This window comes from Macaca thibetana, chromosome 16 (assembly GCF_024542745.1).
Source record: "Macaca thibetana thibetana isolate TM-01 chromosome 16, ASM2454274v1, whole genome shotgun sequence".
NCBI classification, from domain to species: Eukaryota; Metazoa; Chordata; class Mammalia; order Primates; family Cercopithecidae; genus Macaca; species Macaca thibetana.
The window spans coordinates 71,159,446-71,181,937 of NC_065593.1; the positions used below are offsets into that span (position 1 = coordinate 71,159,446).

Below are 22,492 nucleotides of genomic sequence, written 5' to 3' on the forward strand. Positions count from 1 at the left end.
TTTGTAGAGAGGGGTCCTATTATGTTGCCCAGGCTGGTCTCAAACTTCTGGCCTCAAGTGATCCTCTCTCCTTGGCCTCCCATAGTGCTGGAGTAATAGGTGTGAGCCACTGTGTCTGGCCTAGTTTGCCAGTTTTGAAGCTTATCTAAATAGTATCATACTGCTACACACATACACATGCACACACACCATATTCATATTCTTTTACAACTTGAAGATGTATCTTTGCTGAGAAAATATAGTTATGCTTCCTTCATTTTAACTGCTCATTATATGATCATACCACAATTTATTAACGTATTTTCCTATAGATGTACATTTACTTTCTTGTGCAATTATTAATCACAAGCCAGATTGCAGTTAAAACTCTTCTGGATGGAGGTATGTGACCTTTGTTTTTTATTTGATTTTGTTTTAACATAATTGAATGATAGGACCAATGAAGTTGCCCTTTTTTTAATGTTCAGTTCTGTTAGTTTTAACACACGGAGGTATTCATATGACCACCATCACGATAAGGATACAGAGCAGTTCCATCACCCAAAACAACTTCCTAATGCTATACCTTTGTAGTCATACCTTCATCATGGTCCCTAATGCCTGGCAGCCAATGATCTATTCTCTGTCACCATAGCTTTTCATTTCCAGGCTAACATATAAATGTAATCATACAATATGTAACCTTTTGAGACTGGATTCTATCACTCAGAATAAGGCCTTTGAGATGCATCAGTGCTGTCATGTATACCCATATTTTGTTCTTTGTTGTTTCTAAGTAGTATTCCATTGTATGATGTACAATCTATTTGCCCATTGAAGGACGTATGTATTATTTAATGCTGGCAATTATTAATAAAACTGCTATAAAACTTTCATAAATAGGTTTTTATGCACACATAAGTTTTCAATTCATTTGGATAAATACCTAGCAATGGGTGACTAGGTCATATGGTAAGTACATGCTTATGTTTTCAGATGTTTGGAGATTTACCACATATCTCTGTCATTTATTTCTAGTCTATTTCTATTATAAAGCAGAGAGCATAGTTTGTATGATTTGATTCTTTTAAATTTAAATGCTTGTTTTATAATGCAGGATATAGTCCATCTTGGTAAATGTCATGTACACTTAAAAATAATGTGTATCAGGCTACTTTTGAGTGAAGTGTCCTATGGATGTTAAATTAGATTTAGTTGGCCAATAGTATTTTTCAGTTCTTCTATATCCTTGCTGATATTCTGTCTACTTGCTCTATGAGTGACAGAAAAAGAAACACTAAAGTCTCTAGCTATAATCGTTGAATTTTCCCATTTATCCTTTCAGTTTTATAGTTTTACTTATGTACTTTGACGCTCTATTGTTAGAGGCATACACATTTAAGATTATTATGACTTCTTGGTGAATTGTCTTTTTGATTGCTACTTTGAGTAATACTAATATAATTATGCCAGATTCCTTTTAATTAGTGTTTGTCTGGTATGTCATTTTCTTTTTTGAGACAGAGTCTTGCTCTGTTGCCCAGGCTGGAGTGCAGTGGCACAATCTCGGCTCACTGCAAGCTCTACTTCCCAGGCTCATGCCATTCTCCTGCCTCAGTATTCTGAGTAGCTGGGACTACAGGTGCCCACCACCACACCAGGCTAATTTTTTTGTATTTTTAGTAGAGATGGGGATTCACCATGTTAGTCAGGATGGTCTCGATCTCCTGACCTTGTAATCTGCCCACCTCAGCCTCCCAAAGTGCTGGGATTACAGGCATGAGCCACCACGCCCAGTTGTCTGGTATGTCATTTTCTATCCCTTTACTTTTAAGTTACCAGTGGTCATATATACACCTGGTTTCTTGTAGGCAGCATAACACTGAGTTGTTTTTAATTCATTCTGAAAATTTCTGTCTTTTAATTGGTGTATCTAGGCCATTTTATATTATATAATTATAAATTTATATTATATAATTATATTAAATACCATATATTTAATATAATTATCAGTATGTTTGCATTTAGGGCTATCATTTTATAATTTTGTTTTCTGTTTATTTCCTATATTTTTGTTCCTCCTTCCCCTTTTTCTGCTTTCTTTTTATGATTTGGGTATTTTTAGTGTTTCATTTTAATATATTTATTATTTTTATTATGTCTGTCAGTATAGTTTTTAGTTTTATTATATCTCTTAATACAGCATAGTATTATAATCTAGGAATTATAACATATATGTTTAACGTTTCTCAGCTATTTGGAATTAATATTTTACCACTTCAAGTGGAATGCAGAATTCTTACCAACATATAAGTCCCTTTACCCTCTTCCCTTCATGCTGTAGTGGTCATATGTAGTATGTCTCTGCATGCTGAATCGCTATCAGACAATGCTAGAATTTTTGTCTTCAATTATTATGTGTATTTTGTAAACTTCAGATGAGAAAAAATGATCTGTTATATCTACCTGTATGTTCACCATTTCTGTTGCCCTTCCTTCATTCCTGATGTTCCAGGTTTCCCTCTGGTGACATTTGCCTTCTATCTGAAAACTTTCTTTAGCATTTTTCTTAGAGCAGGTCTGCTGGTGATTATTTCTTTTAGTTTTCTTTCATCTAATAATGTCTTTACCTCATCTTCACTCCTGAAGGAACTAAATGCTGGAAGGGAACTTTGAAATTGTGTACCACAAAATTCTTGTTTACATGTGAGGCAAAGGAAGCCCAGAGACATTAAATAATTTGTCCCCTGCCACCAAGCTAGTTAATGATTGAGCCAAGATTACAGTGTAAGCTCCCTAACTCCCAATCCAGTGCTCTTACTCTTCCTTCCAAAATGCCTTGGTTTGCTTTCTCAATTATTTGGTTTATACTGGAAATAAAGTTGTGTGAAAAGATCTAGATTAGTATATGCTTAGTAGAAGAAAAATGTAAAATTCTCATTTTTTAGAGCTGAAAAAGACATTAAAGATCATTCACTTCAGTGTTTCATGTTTCAGATGAGGCAACTGAGACCAAGAGAAGGTAGTTCAGTTTTCCAGGGGAAATTTACTAACAAGTAGGGCCATGACTTTTTATAGCAAGATCACACTACATACCCATCATTTGTAACAAACAGGCACTTTTTTGTTTATTTGTGCTCCCCAGTAGCAATGATGGGGAAACATATACTCTCTGTCTATCTCTCTCTTTAGCCCCTTAGAACCTTATGACACAAGTTGGATGACCAGTGTTAGACAATGGATCCCACCTAGCCTATTTGGAATCAAATCTGTGACTTTGTTCTCATTAGCACTGTCCTTTCAACCAGTGATTCCCAAACTTCAATGTGTGTCAGAATCTTATAAGCTGAGAAGAATCAGTTTATTGAAAATGTACATTCCTGGCCCCACCTCCAAAAATATACTAGATCTATGGTGTGGCCCTGGAAGTTGCATTTTTATAAACACACCAGGCAATTCTGATCCACAGGCTGCACTTTGAGAAATCTCTGGCTTATGTTGAGGCATTGTGTGTTGGTCATGAATAGAAAATTTTGGACTTTCTACCTCAGAATAAGGTGTTGAGTGCAATACTAAATCAGTATCAGTTTCTTAAGTTCACTCCATTCCAGGTCTTCCATTTATAGTAATTTCAATTGCATCTCTTGCTGATTACTGAGACAGCTAGCAGGTAAAGGTAACATTCCTCACACGCATCTATACTGTAATAAAAACTGTGAGGGACATAGATGTCTACATTTAGTTATTTCTTTATGTGTCTCTTACCTATTGGTTTTTCAATAGGACCACTGAAATTTCCATTAGTGTTCTAAGTGAATGTCTACTGGAGCTGGGCACAGTGGCTCATGCCTGTAATCCCAACACTTTGGAAGGCTGAAACAGGCAGATAGCTTGAGCTCAGGAGTTGGAAACCAGCCTGAGCAACATGGTGAAATCCCATCGCTACAAAAAAAAAAAAAAAAAAAAAAATTAGCCAGGCCTGGTGGCAGGAGCCTGTAGTCTCAGCTTCTTAGGAGACTGAGAGGTGGAAGGATCACTTGAGGCCAGGAGTTCAAGGCTGCCATGAGCCAGATCACGCTCTGCCACTTGCATACCAGCCTGGGTGACAGAGAAAGACGCTGTATATTTAAAAACAAACAAACAAACAAAACATAATGGATGTTTAACCTAACACTTACGTAGATGTTCTAACTTAACACTTATCTTGAGCTAGATTCTACACATTTACGTTTTTATTTTATTTTCCAAACCACTTCCCACCTCCACATATGAACATACATAAACCCATAAACACCATTTATTCTACAGGAATTTGTTAATTCTCATTTGTATGCCTTGCTGTGTCTAAGATCCTATGAAGGCACGAAATTAAAAAAGAAAACATGTTACCCTTGAACTTATTATAGTCTAGTATAGAAAACCAACCACACAAACAAAAACCAACTAGTCATGTTCTGAGAAACATGGGAATGTGGGCAAGACAAAAATAGAGTCTCACCTTCGCAGATTGAGGAACTCGGTGTTTAAATGTTGACTCTATTGTTTTCATGATTTAACTCCTGCAAGTAGAGAGCTTGATATTTAGCTAGACTGAAAGGAAATACAACTGCCCTTTGCATTTGCTCCTCTTAATGCACGCAATGGCACAGATTGCTAATCTACTCTGTGTACGGCCTCATACTTTTTTCCCATTGGCTTGTGAGCACAGATATAGCTTGACTCTTTGATGATCACAAAAGACTCTTGAAGGCAGGAAGGCACTGTGTCATATATTTCTTTGTGTCTCCTACAGGGTCCAAAGCTATGTCATCTTATTGTAAAAAATAATTTAGCCCCTACTGTGTACTAGGCCCTACGTGAGATTCTACAGTTGTAGAGAATTTAGCCCCTACTGTGTACTAGGCCCTACGTGAGATTCTACAGTTGTAGAGATGGCCGATATCCCTGACTTGACTCAGAAAACATTTCTTGAACATTCCCCAAATGATAGGCCCCATCCTTAGAGTTCTGTGTACATATATAAGTAGCATTCTCCCTCTACACTCAGGAGAGTGCTCCAGTGAAGAGGGCAGACATGTGTACTGTATAAATTTGCAATGGCTGCTGTAACAAAGTACCACAAACTTGGTGGCTTAAACAACAGAAATGTATTTATTGTCTCACAGTTCTAGAATTATAAATCCAAGTTCAAGGTGTCAGTAGAGTTGGTCTCTTCTGAGGGCTGTGAGGGACAAATTTGTTCCATGCCTCTTACCTAGCTTCTTGTGTTTGCTGGCAGTCTTTGGTGTTCCTTGGCTCATAGAAGAATTGCCCAGTCTGTCATTATCTTCACATGGCATTCTCCCTGTATGCATGTCTTTGTGTCCCGATTTCTCCTTTCTATAAGGACACCAGTCATATTGCATTAACAGTCCACTCTACGCTAGTATGAGATCATCTTAACTAACTTAACTACAACAACCCTATTTCCAAATAAGGCAACACTCTGAAGTATTGGAGGTTAGGATTTCAACATGTGAATGTGAGAGGGGGATATAGTCAACCCATAACACATACTAAAAAGGAAACCCAACATGGCCAATGCTGTAATATGGGAATATATGAGGAGCTATGGGGACACATGAGAGCACATGGCACTGAGTTTAGTGGGTATGAGGACAAGCATCAGAGAAAAATTGGACAAATGGCCAAAGTTTGGGTGGATCAGTGGGTGTTTTCCAGGTGGGGAAAGGAGAAAAAGCTTTTGATTAAAGACACATCTGTGAGAGGTTGGAGCACTTGGGAATTGCAGAAAGTCTTATGGGGTGAAGAGACCAAAGAGGGGGCATATAAAGAAGAAGAGAGGTAGAAGCCAGACCACCAAGAGCTATGTCACAATGAGTGACCTAATCTGGAAACAAGGAGAAGCTCAGGGGGTTTTCAGGAGGAGAACATCCTGGTTGCATCAGGATACCAGAAGTCTCACTCTGGCAAGAGTGCAGGTGGGCACTGAAATAGGGTACCATGGAAGCAGAGAGACCGTTAGAAGCCTATTTGCAAGTCTGAGCAAGAGATTATGAGGCTCTAGATACATCAAGATCAGTAGACATGGAAAAGGAGGGAGGGGCTTCCTACGAAAGATATTAAACAGAACGATGGGTCCCAGCAAACAGAAATTTAGGATAACTCCAGCGTGAATAGAGAGGATGTATGTGAGGCTGACGAGCGCGCCAGGGCCCAAGACATGGAAGATCAGAGGAGCAGGGGAAGGCTCATTTCTAGGAGGGGGAAAGACAGATTGGAGGCAAACCTGAGGATGCCAACATCCTATTGACCAATCCTACTGGTAGGATTTCCACTCTCCTATCCCAGCTTCATTCACACTTAATATCTAACTCCCGCACACAGTTCTGCACTTGCCCGTGACCTTCAAAGGGCATGGAAAATATGTTTACATAATTTCCAAGCGAATAACACTGTCGTTCCCTAAATTGGGGCCAGAAAAAAAAGAGTCTACTGAGGGAGTATGACCCCATGGGTTGAGGAGAATTGAAGTCACAAGACCTGCAGTGTCATCACATCCACATCCTTTGCCAGCCCAGAAAAATGCTCACCAGTTTGCCACAGTTATTGCAGATACAGCACCACCGTTCAGTGCCTGACTTCTTCATTCGCTGGCCATGACATCTAAATAAACACATTAGAAGTTGCAACGTCTCTCAGAAATTGGAAACTGGTTAAAATTTAATTCTGGATTAAAAAGGAGGAGGTTCTAGAACCCCTCAAAATGCCCACCATCATACCCAGAGGAGTGGAGTAGCTGGGAATAGTATCATCTTGGGCTTTTTCACTTGGACTGGGCACTCAGGTCACAATGTTGTGCCCCTGAAAGTAGGTTCCTTCCTGCTATCTTCCTTTTCCATCCTTTTCTATTTTTGTCCTAGCGATGAGCAGTCTCTAACCTAGCCTAGTATACTACAGAAACTAGTAAGTAATCATAATGATAGCAAACACATGTTTCACATTTATTTAGGATGAGTTAGGGGCTCTTCTAAGCAATGTATACACAGTCAAGTGCCACATAACATTTTAGTCAATGCAATGATGGTCCTATAAGATTACAATACTGTATTTTTACTGTATGTTTCCTATGTTTAGATACACAAGTACTCACCACTGTGCTCCAACTCCCTACAGCATTCAGTAGTCATATGCTGTACAGGTTTGTACCTAGGATCAGTAGGCTATGCCATATAGCCTCAGTGTGTAGTAGGCTGAACCAACTAGGTTTGTGTAACTACACCCTGATGTTCACACGCACAGGAAAATTGCCTAAGGATGCATTTCTCAGACGTGACACATAATTGTACTTCAATTCATTTAAATCTCATAACAACTTTAGGAGGTAGGTTCCATCATTATCTTCATTTACAGATGAGGCGACTGCAAAGTCCCGAAGAAACCTTCCACTGAATCACGGAGAAAAGAACTCTGGTCTGAACCCACAAGTCAAAGTATGTCTGAAGGTTCTTAATTCCAGCAAGGGAAGGGAGGAGGTTAAAGAGTAGAATTAACTTACATGGGAAGATTTGCTGCCTGGGCAAGCAGCTTCTGGTGGATTTCCTGAACATTCAGCAGGGTGGGGCAGCCTCTCCAATCAGACTTACACTTTACTATACTATGGGATCGTTAAATAGAGGAGCCAGGAGTTCAGGACTCCCTCCCTCTTCCTCAAAAGGAAAATTGGGTGTGGGGAGGGTACATTACCTCACAGGATATCAGAGAAAGCCTAAATGTGTCCTCCAGTGATTCATTTGGGTGGACTACTTTCACACCAAGCTAAACTCAAAAGTTCGGAGTGGGGTCATCAGGGCCCCTCCCTCCCTGAGTGCAAGAAACATTTCCTCTTTTTAAAGTACAGGCAGAGTTGGAATCAAACTCCTTCCAAACAGGAAATCAGCAAGATTCTAGGTAAAACTGATGCCTTACTTTTAAAGGTCAAGCTCTTTCCTTCACCAAGAGGTGTTTCCTGAGCACCTACTATGTGCCAGGCATGTGGTATGTAGTTGCAATGAATCTTGATGTGTTCTGTGCCCTGCAGGGGAGCGGAGATGGAAGGGAACACAAAGAAAGAACAGATACCAGCACAGCCACCCCCGCTTCCCCCAACCCCCCACACATACCGATTTGGCAAAGCTTAGAGGGGAAAACATGGTTTTAGGGGGCTTGTGGGTTTTTTTTCTAAAAAAAAAAAAAAAAATAGAAATGGTAAAAAGAGGCTTCGGACCCCTCACGTCCCTTAAAGTGACTGGACGGAGACCTGGGCAGGGAAAGTGGGAGGCCCGAGCGAGGGGGAGGGCGCAGGCAGTGGGTGGGTGACAAGGTGCAAGGGCAGCGCCGGCCTCGGGAGTTGGCCGTCAGCTGCGCCAGAGGCAGGTGCCAGCGGAGAGTGGGCGGGGGTGCCGGCGCCAGGCCAGGCTCAGGGAGGCCCCACGCTACCTCTGCCTCTAGGAGTTCAGGCGCGCAGACAAGCTCCCGGAGCCGCTCCTGCTTCGCCAACTCCCCACTTGCGCCACCCGTGCCAGCCAGGGGCACTGGCGTCTCCGCCGCCCGCAGAAGGAGTCGCGGGAGCACTAGCAGCCGCCGCCGAGCGACAGCATCCTCAGGAGAGACGCCCGGGCTCTGCAGCCAGCTGCCTCCGCTCGCCCTCCGCGCTGCTCTTCGTGGTCGCTCCCCCCACCCCTGCTCCGTCGCCCGTCCGCCCGCGGCGGTAGCCGGCGCCCGCGCCCAGGGGCCCTTCACCTGCTGCAGGCGCCCGGGCGGGCGGGCGCAGGGGAGAAAAGGCGCAAGAAGCGGGCACCCCGGGAACCCCATTCCCTCGGCTCACTCGGCGCGGAGAAGCAACGCCCGCTGACACCGAGAGCCCCGGTGCTCCGTGCACCTGGTCCCCAAGTTCAGGAGCGACACCCCTCCACTGGGACCTAGCCCGCGCAGGGATCATTCCAGTCCCATTGACCCCGGCCCGCCTGCGGGACTCCAGGCGCCTCTTCTGCCCGCACGCCGCGAGCCCTCCCGGGACCCCGGAGACAGCTTGCCTGCCCCCGGCGTCCCCCTCGGCCGGCACGCCCCACCGCTCCGCGCCCCGGCTGGGCCATGCCCGGGCTGCGCCGGGACCGCCTGCTGACTCTGCTGCTGCTGGGCGCGCTGCTCTCCGCCGACCTCTACTTTCACCTCTGGCCCCAAGTGCAGCGCCAGCTGCGGCCCCGGGAGCGCCCGCGGGGGTGCCCGTGCACCGGCCGCGCCGCAGCCGCCTCGGACCCCGGCACTATTGTGCACAACTTTTCCCGAGCCGAGCCCGGGACTGAACCAGCCGGCGGCAGCCGCAGCGGCTCGAGCTCCAAGCTACAGGCCCTCTTCGCCCACCCGCTGTACAACGTCCCGGAGGAGCCGCCTCTCGTGGGAGCCGAGGACTCGCTCCTGGCCAGCCAGGAGGCGCTGCGGTATTACCGGAGGAAGGTGGCCCGCTGGAACAGGTGAGGACCCCGCCCGGGACGCGGGAGAGCGGGCGCTCTGAACGGGGCCTCCCCGCGCCCCCGTCTCCAGTCCCCTGCAGCCCCCGGCCCAAGGCTGCAGCGGCTCCACCCACGGCTCCCGCCTTGGCGCTGGGCTTTGGGTGTGTTCCCCACCCGAACCCCACCAGCTGTTCCAGACCCTCACAGTCCAGTCCTGGAGTCAGATAGTGCGAGGAAAAGTTTCTATGCAGCCGCGCGGCGAAGAAACGCTCTCAGCCCCTCCCCTTGAGCGCCTGGGTCGTCGTTGAGCCCCACTCCTGGTCCATTTCCAATCCCCTCTCTCTGTCCTGATGTGGAGGACAGCCGCCGCTGGACTTTGGGTTTCCAGAATGAGGCCCCAAACAGGGCGTCTCCAGAGCTACTTGGAATTCAGCACTTAACCGTGCTCTTTGGGTAAACCTGGGCGCCTTCCAGAAAGCGTGCTTCTCCCCCAAACCCAGTTATTGCCCTTTCCTTATTCCTCTGCCCAGTTTCAGAGATCAAAAAGGGGTCACCTGGGGCAGGAAGTAAATGGTCAGTTCTCTGCCGCAGCCACCCCATTGTTCACATTTAAAACGCGGCTTTGGCCCCTCCAGCAAGTGTTACAACTTGAAGGCAGTTTTATCTTGTACGATCCGGGTGATTTGGCCTGACTTGGATCTGCGGCTCGATGCTTCCACAGAGGAGATAAAAATCTTCCAGGGAATTTTTAAAACCCAAAGCAAAATACAGAGGAAAAAAAATATCAAATATATTTAGGATAAAATTAAGAAGAATCTTTTTGGAAAAGGATGGGGGTGTTGGGGAAGGCAGCATGCTCATTATTGACATCCCTTGCTAATGGCAGGAAGCCTTCGTATGAGTTAAGGACTCTGTTTTGAAGTCTAAATATCACTCACATTCAGAGTTCACTATCGCACCACACCCATCTCTTTACTTGATACAATAGATTTCAAAGTAAGATGTCATGGGTGGTTTTATAGTCCTTCCAGAGGATGAGCAGACCATAAATCTCTCTTGAAACTCAGAGCTGGGCCGATTTAACTGTTTGCTCATTATTCTGTAATGCTGAGATTGGAGGGGAAAAAAAAAAAAACCTTCAGGAAAATTTTGCAAAGGAAGAAGTTGAGTTATTGGCTGAATCACTGTGGTGAATTTCAGTAGTAAGTCTATGGCTCATGATTTTATGTTAGAAAGAAAGTGATTCTCAATTCCACTGTTAACTGCGTGCAGTAATAAATGGCAGTTTGAGATTGCTTCTCAGACACTGTCATTTTCAATATTATCTTTATTTCATCAATAACATGGAAGTTTGGATTAGTGAACCGGGAAACGTTGCCCTTAGAAAAAGTATCTACATGTCTACTATGGATCTGAGAATGAGAGACTGGACAAAGTCACTTGCTTTTGTAAATGTGATCAGCATTCATTCAGTAACATTTCTGTGGTCTTAAACTTCCCGGTGTTACTTTGGACCCGAAGCAAAGTCCAGGGGAATATTATGGCAGAAAAGCAAAAATCTTTTTCACGAAGCTGTTTTACAATCAGTTTTAAGCTTGATTTCTACATCATTATGTGTCCAAAAAAGACCAAAAAGAAAAGAAAAAAAAAAAACTTACAAAAACACACATACTTTCTGACCAGAAATCATCTTGGTCATTTAACAGAAGATCAAGTGGGGGCTGGTGACCTTGCTATATTCAGAGATCACAGACTAGGTTTGTGCCGTTGGTCAAATGTGACATTTTCCCAAGTAAGGTTTGTGGGCCATAACAGGAGGACCCGCTGCACTTATAAATGTTAAAACTGGACCTCAGAGGCAGAGAACACTCTCCCTTCACCCAAACTGGATAGTAATTGTTAACATGAAGATATTAATAAGCAGATGTGTTGTTACTTATATCAGGGTTAAAAATGAAACACAAGGCCGGGCACGGTGGCTCACACCTGTAATCCCAACATTTTGGGAGGCAGAGGCTGAGGGAGGATCACTTGAGTCCAGGAGTTCAAGATGAGCTTGGGCAACATAGCAAGATGTCGTCTCAAAAAAAAAAAAAAAAAAAATAGCCAGTGGTGGCACATACCTGTAGTCCTAGTCACTTGAGGGTCTGAGACAGAAGGATTGCTTAAGCCCAGAAGGTTGAGGCTGCAGTGAGCCATGATTGTGCCACTGCACTCCAGCTTCGGTGACAGAGTGAGACCTTGTCTCAGAAAAAAAAAAAAAAAGAAGAAGATTCATTAGCCAGGGTGAATTTGAGCCACACTCAGAGTTCTGTTGTGAGAGGGAGTCACTCATTACCTTAAATAAGAGTGCTCCCCTGCCGAATATGAGGACATAGCATTGCTGATGAAGACAGGGGGCCTGCTATAATGTGCAGGATCAAGGACCCCCCCGAGATCCCAGCAACAGCCAAATAAATAGAATGGACAGCAGAGGAAGAAACAATGAAGGACCTTGCTAATTGTTTTTCTCTCGCGCAGACAAGCTCTCCTTGTTGGTAGCCCTGCCAGTATTTAAAATTTAGTGATTTATAAACATATGTGGGCCAGGCACAGTGGCTCACACCAGTAATCCCAGCACTTTGGGAGGCTGAGATGGGCAGATCACCTGAGGTCAGGCGTTCAAGACCAGCCTGGTCGACATGGTAAAATCCCATCTCTATTAAAAATACAACAATTAGTTGGGCATGGTGGCGGGCACCTGTAATCCCAGCTACTCAGGAGGCTGAGGCAGAAGAATCGCTTGAACCCAGGAGGTGGAAGTTGCAGTGAGCAGAGATCGCGCCACTGTACTCCAGCCTGGGCAACAGAGCGAGACTCCATCTCAAAAAAAAAAAATGTGGATGCCTCCATGCCAATACCTAACATGAAGTGCTATCCAAAATAATTGTACCAGCAAACTGTCTACCATACCAGGAGAGGTACAGAGAATAATATAAGCCAAATCAGTGTTCTTCACCACTTGCCCAGAAGAGACCATCAGTCTGAGTGATTTTTTTTGTAATTTTGACCATCATACTAATATAAGAAATGGTATGAAGTCAGAAAGTGCCTTTCCACAATTCAAGCTCATTACCAGTAACAGGTAGGCTACGGTGTGTCTCCCCACCTCCCTACTCCCCTATGCGTTGCTTTTTAATTTCACACAATGGAAGATGACATTTTTACAGTTTTGAATGTCTTGGGTTTTTCATTAATATTTGTTCACTGGATGTCAACATTTAGACAGTTAAGTTTCAAATGGGAAGACATGTTGATTTTTAAGGTGGGCTGTCTGTGTGCTATCTGGCCCTGAAGCTTTCCGCAAACCTCCTTCACTCACTGTTCTTCCCTCCCTTCCCTTCTTTTCCCCCCAAAAATGTAACTAAGTGTGGCACAATCCAAGTTAAAAGTGTAATTAGGGAAAGTGTTTCTGTCAGGTGGTCAGCTACTGATCACGGCCAGCCAGCCAACGCCAGGCTCCATCAAGCACGATGACACATTTGGCACCTGTCTTGAATAGCGACGAGGAAAGTTCACAGGGAAGGAAGGAAACAAAGTCTTCGCTATTTCAGGCCATACACTAACAAGCCAGAATTGTGCTGCTATTAGTCCTTTGCTTGAATAAGTGATGACGCAGGGCGGGCAGGCTTACCTGGAGCACAGGTGATGGTTCACATTGTTGGCTCTCCTTTGCATTCTCAGACGCTGAGCTTTGGATTTCTTCCCTCACCCACAAGTTGCCCAAGTCAGACAACATCTGTCTTTTGACGTGTCAAACTGATCAGCTTGGCCAGTTTTGCCCACATTATCACTGGCCTTTTGGCCACATATCTTTGGTCAGTTTCTCTGTAACCCTCTGGTTTTGACAGGCAAGGTCAAACAGGGTCAGATCTCCCTAATGTAGAAACTCCAGCAGCTACAACCCAAATATGAGTTTTTGCTTTTCTTTCTTGACATCTTCCTCAGATGTCAGGAAGGTTATATTGTCTTGCAATTACAGATTCAGCATTTCTTAGGGGTGTGTGTGTGTGTGTGTGTGTGTGTGTGTGTGTGTGTGTTTCCCACATCAGAAGCTCCTGTCTTCTTCCCCCCTCCTCCTAACTATTGCTGTCACTGAAAGAAAACCTAGTCCTGGGTCTCTCTTTGAAAATCACCACAAAGAGATTGGGCAGCTTTTCAAAAATGACAGTTGGTCAAAGGGAGTAAGTTGGCTGAAGTTTTTCTGGGGGATGCTTTGAGAAGATCCAGAAGCCAAGGCAGATAGAGAAGGGTGGAGAAGAAGTCAGGAGAGATGAAAAGGAATTCAGCTAGAAATAAGAATTGCCTCGTCTAGGAGCTTGGGGAAGATAAGTTCCTCCCTGCCCCAGCTTCACCCCCCTGCCCATGGCATCTGTGGAAGGAAAAATACAATCTCTTCATTCTTACCCCCATCTTTTTATCTCTGTCCTGCTTATTTTGTGCCTGCCCTAGAACGCTCTGAACCTAGATTTCTTGTGAGCAGGCAGTTCAACCCGCAGGCTAGATGAAAGTCCAGGTTCTTACTCATGGATGGTGGCCATCTGCTTCTCTCCCAGAGTCAACAGGGCCTTGGCCCCTTGTTGGATTCTCCCGCCAAGGATGCTAGGCTAAGACAGGAAGTGGCCTCCTGTGATTTGGAAATGGACCTCAGCCACGGCCCGTGTGTGGTTAGCAGAGGGAGTGGGGAGCCTGACTTCCATTTCCCATTTCTCCCAATTAGAGCCTTGCTGGACTAGTTTTGGAAAAGATATTATTTTAGTGGTTTAGGCACTCCTGCTTCCAAACAGATCAAAATGAAGCCCTTCAGCTAGAACCAGAGACCGTTCCACTGTTCCCAGCAACAATCTTCTTTCACCACAACCAAGTTCTCACCAATCCTGAGAACCCCAGTGGCGAATTTTTTGCATGCAAATGCTCCTACCTGCAACATGCTTGTTATGTGCCAGGCACGTTACATACACTTATTTTAAGCCTCAGAACCTCTGTAGAAATAGGTGCATGTGGTAGATGGAATTCCAAGACAGCCTTCTAAGATTTCCAGCCCTGGCATACACACCTCACCTAGTTGTTCAGCCCACTGCTAATATGGGTACTGCTAACAAGGGATTTTACAGATGTAATTAAGGCCCCATACCAGTTACCCTTGGGATATGGAGATTATCTGGTTAGCGTGACCTAATCCATGAACCATTTAAAGCAGAGTTTTCTTGGGCTGATCAAAGGAGAGGAAGCGAGAGATTCAAAGTAGAATAAGGATTTGATGAGCCATTGCTGATTGAAGATGGAGAGGCCATGTGGCAAGGGATAGCAGCGACCTTTAGGCTAAGATTGGCCCCAGCTGACAGCCAGCAAGGAAACAGAGACTACAGTCCTACAGCCACAAGGAAATGAATTCTGCCACCACCAAGAATGAGCTTGGAAGCACATTATTTTCCCCAGAACCTCCAGATGAGAAATCAACCTAGACACCACCTTAAATTCAGCTAAGTCCCTGTGCAAAGGGGACAGCCACACCAAGCTGGAGATCTGACCTACAAAACTGTGAGCTAATTAATGAGTGTTAAGTTACTAGGTTTGTGGTACTCTGTTATATAGCAGTAGAAGACAAATACAGTACTGCTATTTACTTCATTTTACAGAGGAAACTGGAAACCAGAAGGTTATATAACCTGCCCAAAGTCAGGCAGCTAGAAAACCACAGGCAGGGTTTATACCCAAAGGGTCTGGCTTCAGAATCCATACTCTTAACCACCAGTTCCACCACCCTATGTCCTTTGATGCCCAGACATCCCAGCTTTTCCTCCTTTGCGAAGGCTTTTCTGAATACCCCTCCCCACTGTGGTCCCTCTCTGACTATATACATCCTCTCCATATATACCATATTATTTTTGATTGTCCACTATGTCCAGCTGTGACTTCATGGAAGCTGTCTGGAGCTTCATGTGAGAAGGAATGGTCACTTGCCCTTGGCATGAAAAGCCCCCAGCTTGCCCTGGTCACTCTTTATAGCTGTTTCAGAGCCAGAGTAAATATCTGTGGAACAAATCATTGGAAACAGATGACACTAGGATTTGGGGGCTGTTAGTCAATGGCCTATTATCTTCTTTGAAAATAGCCTTGAACAAAAACAATTCCAACTGTAAAATCATCCCACTTGTCTACTCCTCCCTGTAGAAGTCTAGAGCAAAACCACCCTGCTGAGACATTCTGAAATTTGGATGTGAAGTGCTCTTCTTATTGCAGTAGCCTAAATAAAATCAATGTCAAAAAAAAAGCCATGAAGGAACGTTGAGAAAGCATCATTTGCCAAGAAAAGAGGGAATTTCTTCAGCTTCCTGTGCTTTCTGAGGAAGAGCAGCCAAGAAGTCTTGCATTAAAGAAAAATGGGAAACACAGAGACCTTGACTTCGCCAAAGCTATCCCTGCTCTGCCTCCTTGGCAGGTGCTGACCTGTATTTTTTGTAATTATTCATTAAGCTAGAGGCTGATGAGAGCCTGCGGATTCTGCTGAAGTAGGCTTGCATATGGCCAAAAGCCAAGTAGGGATAACATTCTAAACAGCTGCAGCTGTAGCAGAACAGAAGTTACTAGGCATAAGTTCTTACCTGTTATTATAGGCAAGCACACACATAGGCGCTTAATGAAAACCACAGTACAGAAAAGAGGCTTAGCTCTTTTTGTGCCCTGTCACTTGGCAGAACATCCTATAGTTGAAATGTGAAACCAGGACAGAACTGAGTTTGAAGTGCTGTGGAGATGGCAGCATCCCTGACTTTCAATTCCTGCAGCCTGGCTTTGGAGACCAAGCACTGGGGGCAGCCAGTAGACTCGGGCCTGAGCAAGAGGCAAAGTCAAGTCCCAGGGAAAAGCCTGTTTTATTGAATTCACTAGCAATAAGCCAGATAATAAATTCAAGAGGCCCCAGGGAACACGGCATAGTAGAGGAGTACTGTTCCTAAGAAGCCAAGAGCCTGTCATAAAATTCAGCAAAATATGGAAAGTAAAAGAGAAATTTAAGAAGTGTTGGCACAGGGTACATGGACTGAGAAGCTGGATCATGAAAAACAAGGTGGCGTGGAAAGAGATGAGATTTGTTAAAAGCTTGGGAGAGGTTGATGGGATAGGAAAGATGTCCACTGAAGAAAAACAGAGCTGTTCAGCCCTGGCAAGTGAAACGCAGCTCTCAGATTTGCCTTCAATTGTCAACACCTGGGTTGAGCTCCATAGGTTGTAGGTAAATATTTTTGATGATGCCAACCAAAATGGAATATATACGGAGGGACAGACTGTCTCTCCTGGCCAATCCAAGTGTCCTTACAGGGCCTCAGTTTCACCAGTTGAAATGGAATTTTTTATAATTCTGATTGATTTTCTTCAGTGGCTGAATAGTCATAAATCCCATAGGGAAAATATGTCTTTCTGCCTCCACAGCTAGCTCATGCACTTTTTTTTAACCCCATTCATAGTTAATTCATAGCTCAGAATTATGCACAACCAGTAGCTGCTTATTTTCACATTCCATGGAGACCTGAGCACTCAGACATAGGAGAAAAGTTAGACTGACCAACCTCAATTCCATAATCAAATCCAGCCCCTTGTTAACCAGTTTCATTGCAGAAGTTTTGTAATTGGGGTCATTGGATCCCACTGAGTCCAGGTGGTGAGGTCCAGTTCTCCCTTAAGCTTCATGCAAAATCTGCATCTATGTTCATTTTCCTAGTGTTACACAACTTTCTCCTTAGTTCAGCTAAAACCGGGCTCTTCTCACACGACCAGGAAAGATTAGGCTCACAGACACATAGAAGGGTGAGGAAAACGGAATTTACTGGGCAAAAAGGAAAAAGGACAGATACCTCTCAGCAGAGCGAGAGTCCTGCTAGCAAGTTTCCCGCCTCACAAATCGAATCCTAGGTCACCACACAGGAACAGGAGACACCACGCTCCGCTCCACTGCAAACGGGGTGAACTTCCCGAGGCTCCACCCCCCATCCTCCCAGTGCGCAGGCGCAGGCCAGTGTGATTCAGAAAAATATCAGCTGGGAAGAGGAGGGCTTCTTCCGGGACAAGCAGTCCGGTTGTTCAACCTTCAGGCAGTTTTAGGCTTGAAGGTGGGGTTTCGCCCAGGACCCTTAGCTGTCTCCTGTCTCTATCACTAGCCAATAAGTTATTATATATTTTAAGTATTCCCCACATTCATAGGCATTCTGCAGTTTCATGTGACAGAAATTCAATTCAAACTCACTGTAGGAAGAAAAGGAAGTGTAGAGACTCAGTCACCAAACCTTAGTAAGGGCAGGAGGAACTGCCCTCACAGCATTAAAAAGAGTTCTCCTGAGAGGAGAAGCCCCGCTGGGCTTCTGGGTCAGGTGGGGACTTGGAGAACTTTTCTGTCTAAAGAATTGTAAATGCACCAATCAGCACTCTGTGTCTAGCTAATCCAGTAGGGGACTTGGAGAACTTTTCTGTCTAGCTAGAGGACTGTAAATGCACCAATCAGCACTCTGTGTCTAGCTAAAGGTTTGGAAACAAACCAATCAGCACTCTGTAAAGTGGACCAATCAGCTCTCGGTAAAATGGACCAATCAGCAGGATGTGGGTGGGGCCAACTAAGGGAATAAAAGCTGGGCACCCACGCCAGCAGGGGCAATTCACCGGAGTCCCTTTCGGGCCTGCGAAGCTGTGTTGTTTGGCTCTTTGCAATAAATCTTGCTTCTGCTCACTCTTTGGGTCCGCACCACCTTTACCATTTGTAACAATGAGCTGTGACATTCACTGCGAAGGTCTGCAGTTCCACTCCTGAAGTCAGACCACGACCCCACTGGGAGGAAGGAACAACTCTGGAGGCACCATCTTTATGAACCGTAACACTCACCACGAAGGTCTGCAGCTTCATTCCTGAAGGCAGTGAGACCACGAACCCATCAGAAGAAACAAACTCCGGACCCACCATTTTTAAGAACTGTAACACTCATGGCAAGGGTCTGCGGCTTCATTCTTGAAGTCGGGGAGACCAAGAACCCACAAATTCCAGACACGCTTGGGGTTGGGTGCAGTGGCTCACGCCTGTAATCCCAACACTTTGGGGGGCCAAGGCAGGCGGATCACGAGGTAAGGAGATCAAGACCATCTTGGCTAACCCAATGAAACCCCCTCTCTGTGAAAATACAAAAAAACTAGCCAGGTGTAGTGGCGGGCACCTGTAGTCCCAGCTACTCAGGAGGCTGAGGTAGGAGAATGGTGTGAACCCGGCAGACAGAGCTTGCAGTGATCCGAGATTGCGCCATTGCACTCCAGGCTGGGCAACAGAGCAAGACTCCATCTCAAAAAAAAAAAGTCCTTGGACTCTTTGTCTTTGTCCCTACTCTCTCTTACCATAGTTTATCTGCTTATCTTCATCCCTTCCTGTGGCGCAAGTCCCCAGAGCCTTGGAACTAGAGAGAGAAGGTTTCTCCAATTTCCAGAAAGAAAGATCCTGGGCAAAGATGCTCTTTGGCCAGGTCTGGGAATACAGCCAGGCTTCAGAGGGCTACAGTTGGCCCAGATGGAGGCTGATGCCCACCCTCCAACCAATCACTGATGCCAGGGAGGCGGAGTCATTGGAAACACGTGGCTCAGAGTAGGGAAGAGCAGTTCCCCCAAACCAAGCTGGAAATGCGGACTGACAGGGTGGTGGAGGGACTGTAGTGACTAACATGACACCAGAAAGTTTCACAACTTGTGTCTGTTACAGTCACTGACTCCTATGGCTGCTGCTCTAAGGTTTTAATAGGACTTTTAAAAAGCAAATTCAATCATAAATTCACATGTGCAGACTTTTTATACCAACTATTAAAATCTTCCCAAGGAAATAGGAATCTTTTATTTGGGCACTCTTTTAAAGCGGCTTTAGTCTTTTTGTGAGAGCGTAAAAAAGAAATTGATGGGGACCCAGCGCCTTCACGGGTTCATGTCTCTTTCTCCTGAAAAAAGATCTCAACTGGGAGTGAAAATACCTGTGTGTAAGTCATGAGAAAAGCGTTTTCTTCCCCAGGCCTCAGTTCCTGCTTTTGAAAGGAAGAGGGGGAGTCTGTGGCCCCTGAGGCCCCCTTGCAACTCTGTTTTCCAAGCTTTGCACATCTTCCGAATTTCCTCTTCAAAGTCTACCCTAATGAAATATCAGACAGTTTTCCAAGTGTGCTTCATGAACTTCTGGGAGGTGCTTCACAGTTTCTGCAGATAATTGATTAAATTTTCACTTTGAAAAAATACACTTTAAGGTAATTTTTATATAATTTAAGAAAACCTATATCCAATTGTGTTATGCGTCATTATGATCCTGCCTCCAGTAACTGTGCTGACAGATGGCTTCTCCTCTCATCTCTGTTTAATTGAGGAGTATCCTGAGATTGCAAAGTGAGCTGTTAAAAGCTGTTTCCTGCTGCAACTACTTACAGATGTTTATCAGAATTTTCAATACTCTGCTACCACAATAATATATAGAAATAGATTAGGTGCTAAAATAAGAGTATTCCTGTCTCCATGGCATGAACCCGGGAGGTGGAGCTTGCAGTGAGCCGAGGTCGCACCACTGCACTCCAGCCTGGGTGACAGAGCAAGACTCTGTCTCAAAAAAATAAATAAATAAAATATAAAAAGATTATTCCTGTCTCCCCTTACATCCAATTTTGAATGCTTGCATTAGTAATCCTATTATCCTTCTTGTTCTCATTGATTAATTTTTAAATAATTTTATATATTTGACCACATAAGTTAGATTTATATCACACACTCTGTCTGTTTTATACTTTGGGGGTTCTGTATAATATTTCTTTTGAAAAGAAGCTGCCACTTCTAGAAGTTTTTTTTAAACCACTGATTTGCAATATTTGAAAATAGAGTACACTTTCTTCCTGTCTCCAAAATTGATGTGCCCAAACCCAAGCCTCCTGCTCCCCTTGCCCCTAACTCCAAACTATTATCACTAGTAAGAACATGGTATTCGTCTTTGATAACTCCTTTCCATGACTTTGACAATGCTTCTACCACTTGAACCTAAGAGAGTATCTTTTAGGCACTGTGTACTGTTAGCTTTTGCTGTATAACAAACCATCACAATACTTAGTGACTTAAAACAAGAACCACTTATTTGACCCCTGATTCTGCAGTGAATGAGATCACACCACTGCATTCCAGCCTGGATGACGGAATGAGATTCTTTCTCAAAAGGAAAAAAAAGAAAGTTGGAAGTCAAGTTTTGAACCATCAGATCTCTTAGCATTGCCTGAGCAAGGTCTGAAAGGGAATTTGGTGATTATATTTGTTTGGGCTGCTGTAACAAATTGTCACTGTTTAAGCCACTGTGGGTGGCCTAAAACAACAGAAATGTAGTATTTACAGTTCTAGAGGATAGAAATCTGAAATGAAGGTGCCAGAAGAGCAGCACACCATCCAGACTTGAGAGGAGAATCTGTTCTTTGCCTCTTCCAACCTCCAGTGGCTGCTAGCTTTCATTGGCTTCTGGATGCATCACTCCCATCTCCGCCTCCATGATCATGTTGCCTCCTCCTCTTCTGTCTTTGTCTGTCTGTGTCTTCTCCTCTTTTATGTGGGTCTTTTTCCTATAAGAACACTTGCCACTGGCTATCAGGTCCACCTAAATGATCCAAGATGATCTCAGCTCAAGATCCTTAATTTAGTGAAATCTGCACTCTTTTTCCAAATAAAGTCACATTCACAGGTTCCAGGGATTATCTTTTGGGGGACCATTCAGCCCACTTGAATCACATTCCATGACAAATACAAAGGCTATGCAATTACCATTTTATTTTCACTCTTGTAAAAAAAAATTGATCTTTTAAAAGATTACCTAGTAGATTATCTATACCTATATCTATATCCAAGAGTTAACCTTTTAGATAAATCACAAAATAATTCTGATATATCACAATATAAAATAGTTAGGAAAGGGTGTCCAAGGAAAAAGAAGGATACACAAGACCAGTGGGGCCAAGAGTGAGGAACTTCTCAGAACACTTGCCACGAGAACCTTCCTACCACAGCGCCAGCTCTGCTTGGTGGTGAGGAGCCACCAACCATGTCTATAAGGTAAAAAGTAGCCAGTGACCCAAGAAGGGCACAGTAATTCCTGGTAGTGACTAGGCAGAGAAATACTTTCCTTGTCCTTCTCACCTCACCTCCTCCAAGAGAGGACACTGTGTGGTGTCAGGGCTAGCATTTTCCATCACATCCATAGGGGAATTACCCAGTGATGGCTCTTAGTGAGTCCTTCCGCTAGCACTGTGCCCCACTGCAAATTCCAAAATCATGTCCCAGGCACCACCCCACCCATTCGCGGTCATGGTGATCAAGCCTGCTTTCTTGTCTCATCTCAGAAGAGAATTTAAATTGCAGAGGCTCCAGAAGAAAGGGCAGCAGGCATGTTCGATGGGCAGCCCTCCATGAACCTGGATTTTTTTTTAGCAGGGCTTTTCATTGACATCGAGTGGCAGTGCATTTAGGATAAAACTTTCAGAAACACCTCAAGTGCAGGTTTTCAGGGCTGTCATTCAGTACAGAGAAACAGACTTGCCAATTAACTGAACTTGGAGGTAGGAACAAAAGACTCCTTCTGAGATCGTGGAGTCAAACAGGATAGGCAAGTGAACTCAAAGCCGCTGACCTCTGTCTACAGGAAAGCCACAGGTCTAAGGGCCAGCCTAGATTCCCCTCACACATACCTTTGAATCTGCTGTGACAGGTGAGCCAGCGGGTAATCAATACCTCAAAGCCACATGCCATGGAATGTGGCTGCAAAATGTTTGGCTGGAAAATATTCCAAGAGACTGTAACCAAATGCCTACCTTAGGTATTAAAAAACATCAATAAAGCAATCATTGAATGCTTAACTTAATCAGCATAACTTACCAGTGGCCTCTCTGGGTTTAACTCATTGCAAAATGTACACCCCAGATAACTGAATGAGACGACATCCTATTCTGTTATTA

General features: G+C 44.4%; 1 protein-coding gene across 1 annotated transcript in view; it reads left to right on the top strand.

Moving 5' to 3' along the window:
- Positions 1-9,111: 9,111 nt before the first annotated feature.
- FAM20A (FAM20A golgi associated secretory pathway pseudokinase) overlaps positions 9,112-22,492 on the top strand; it is a 61,591-nt gene continuing 48,210 nt past the window's right edge. Inside the window, exon 1 of the mRNA XM_050762453.1 lies at positions 9,112-9,491. Within this exon, the coding sequence (XP_050618410.1) occupies positions 9,112-9,491 (380 nt within the window). The remainder of the gene's footprint in view (positions 9,492-22,492) is intronic.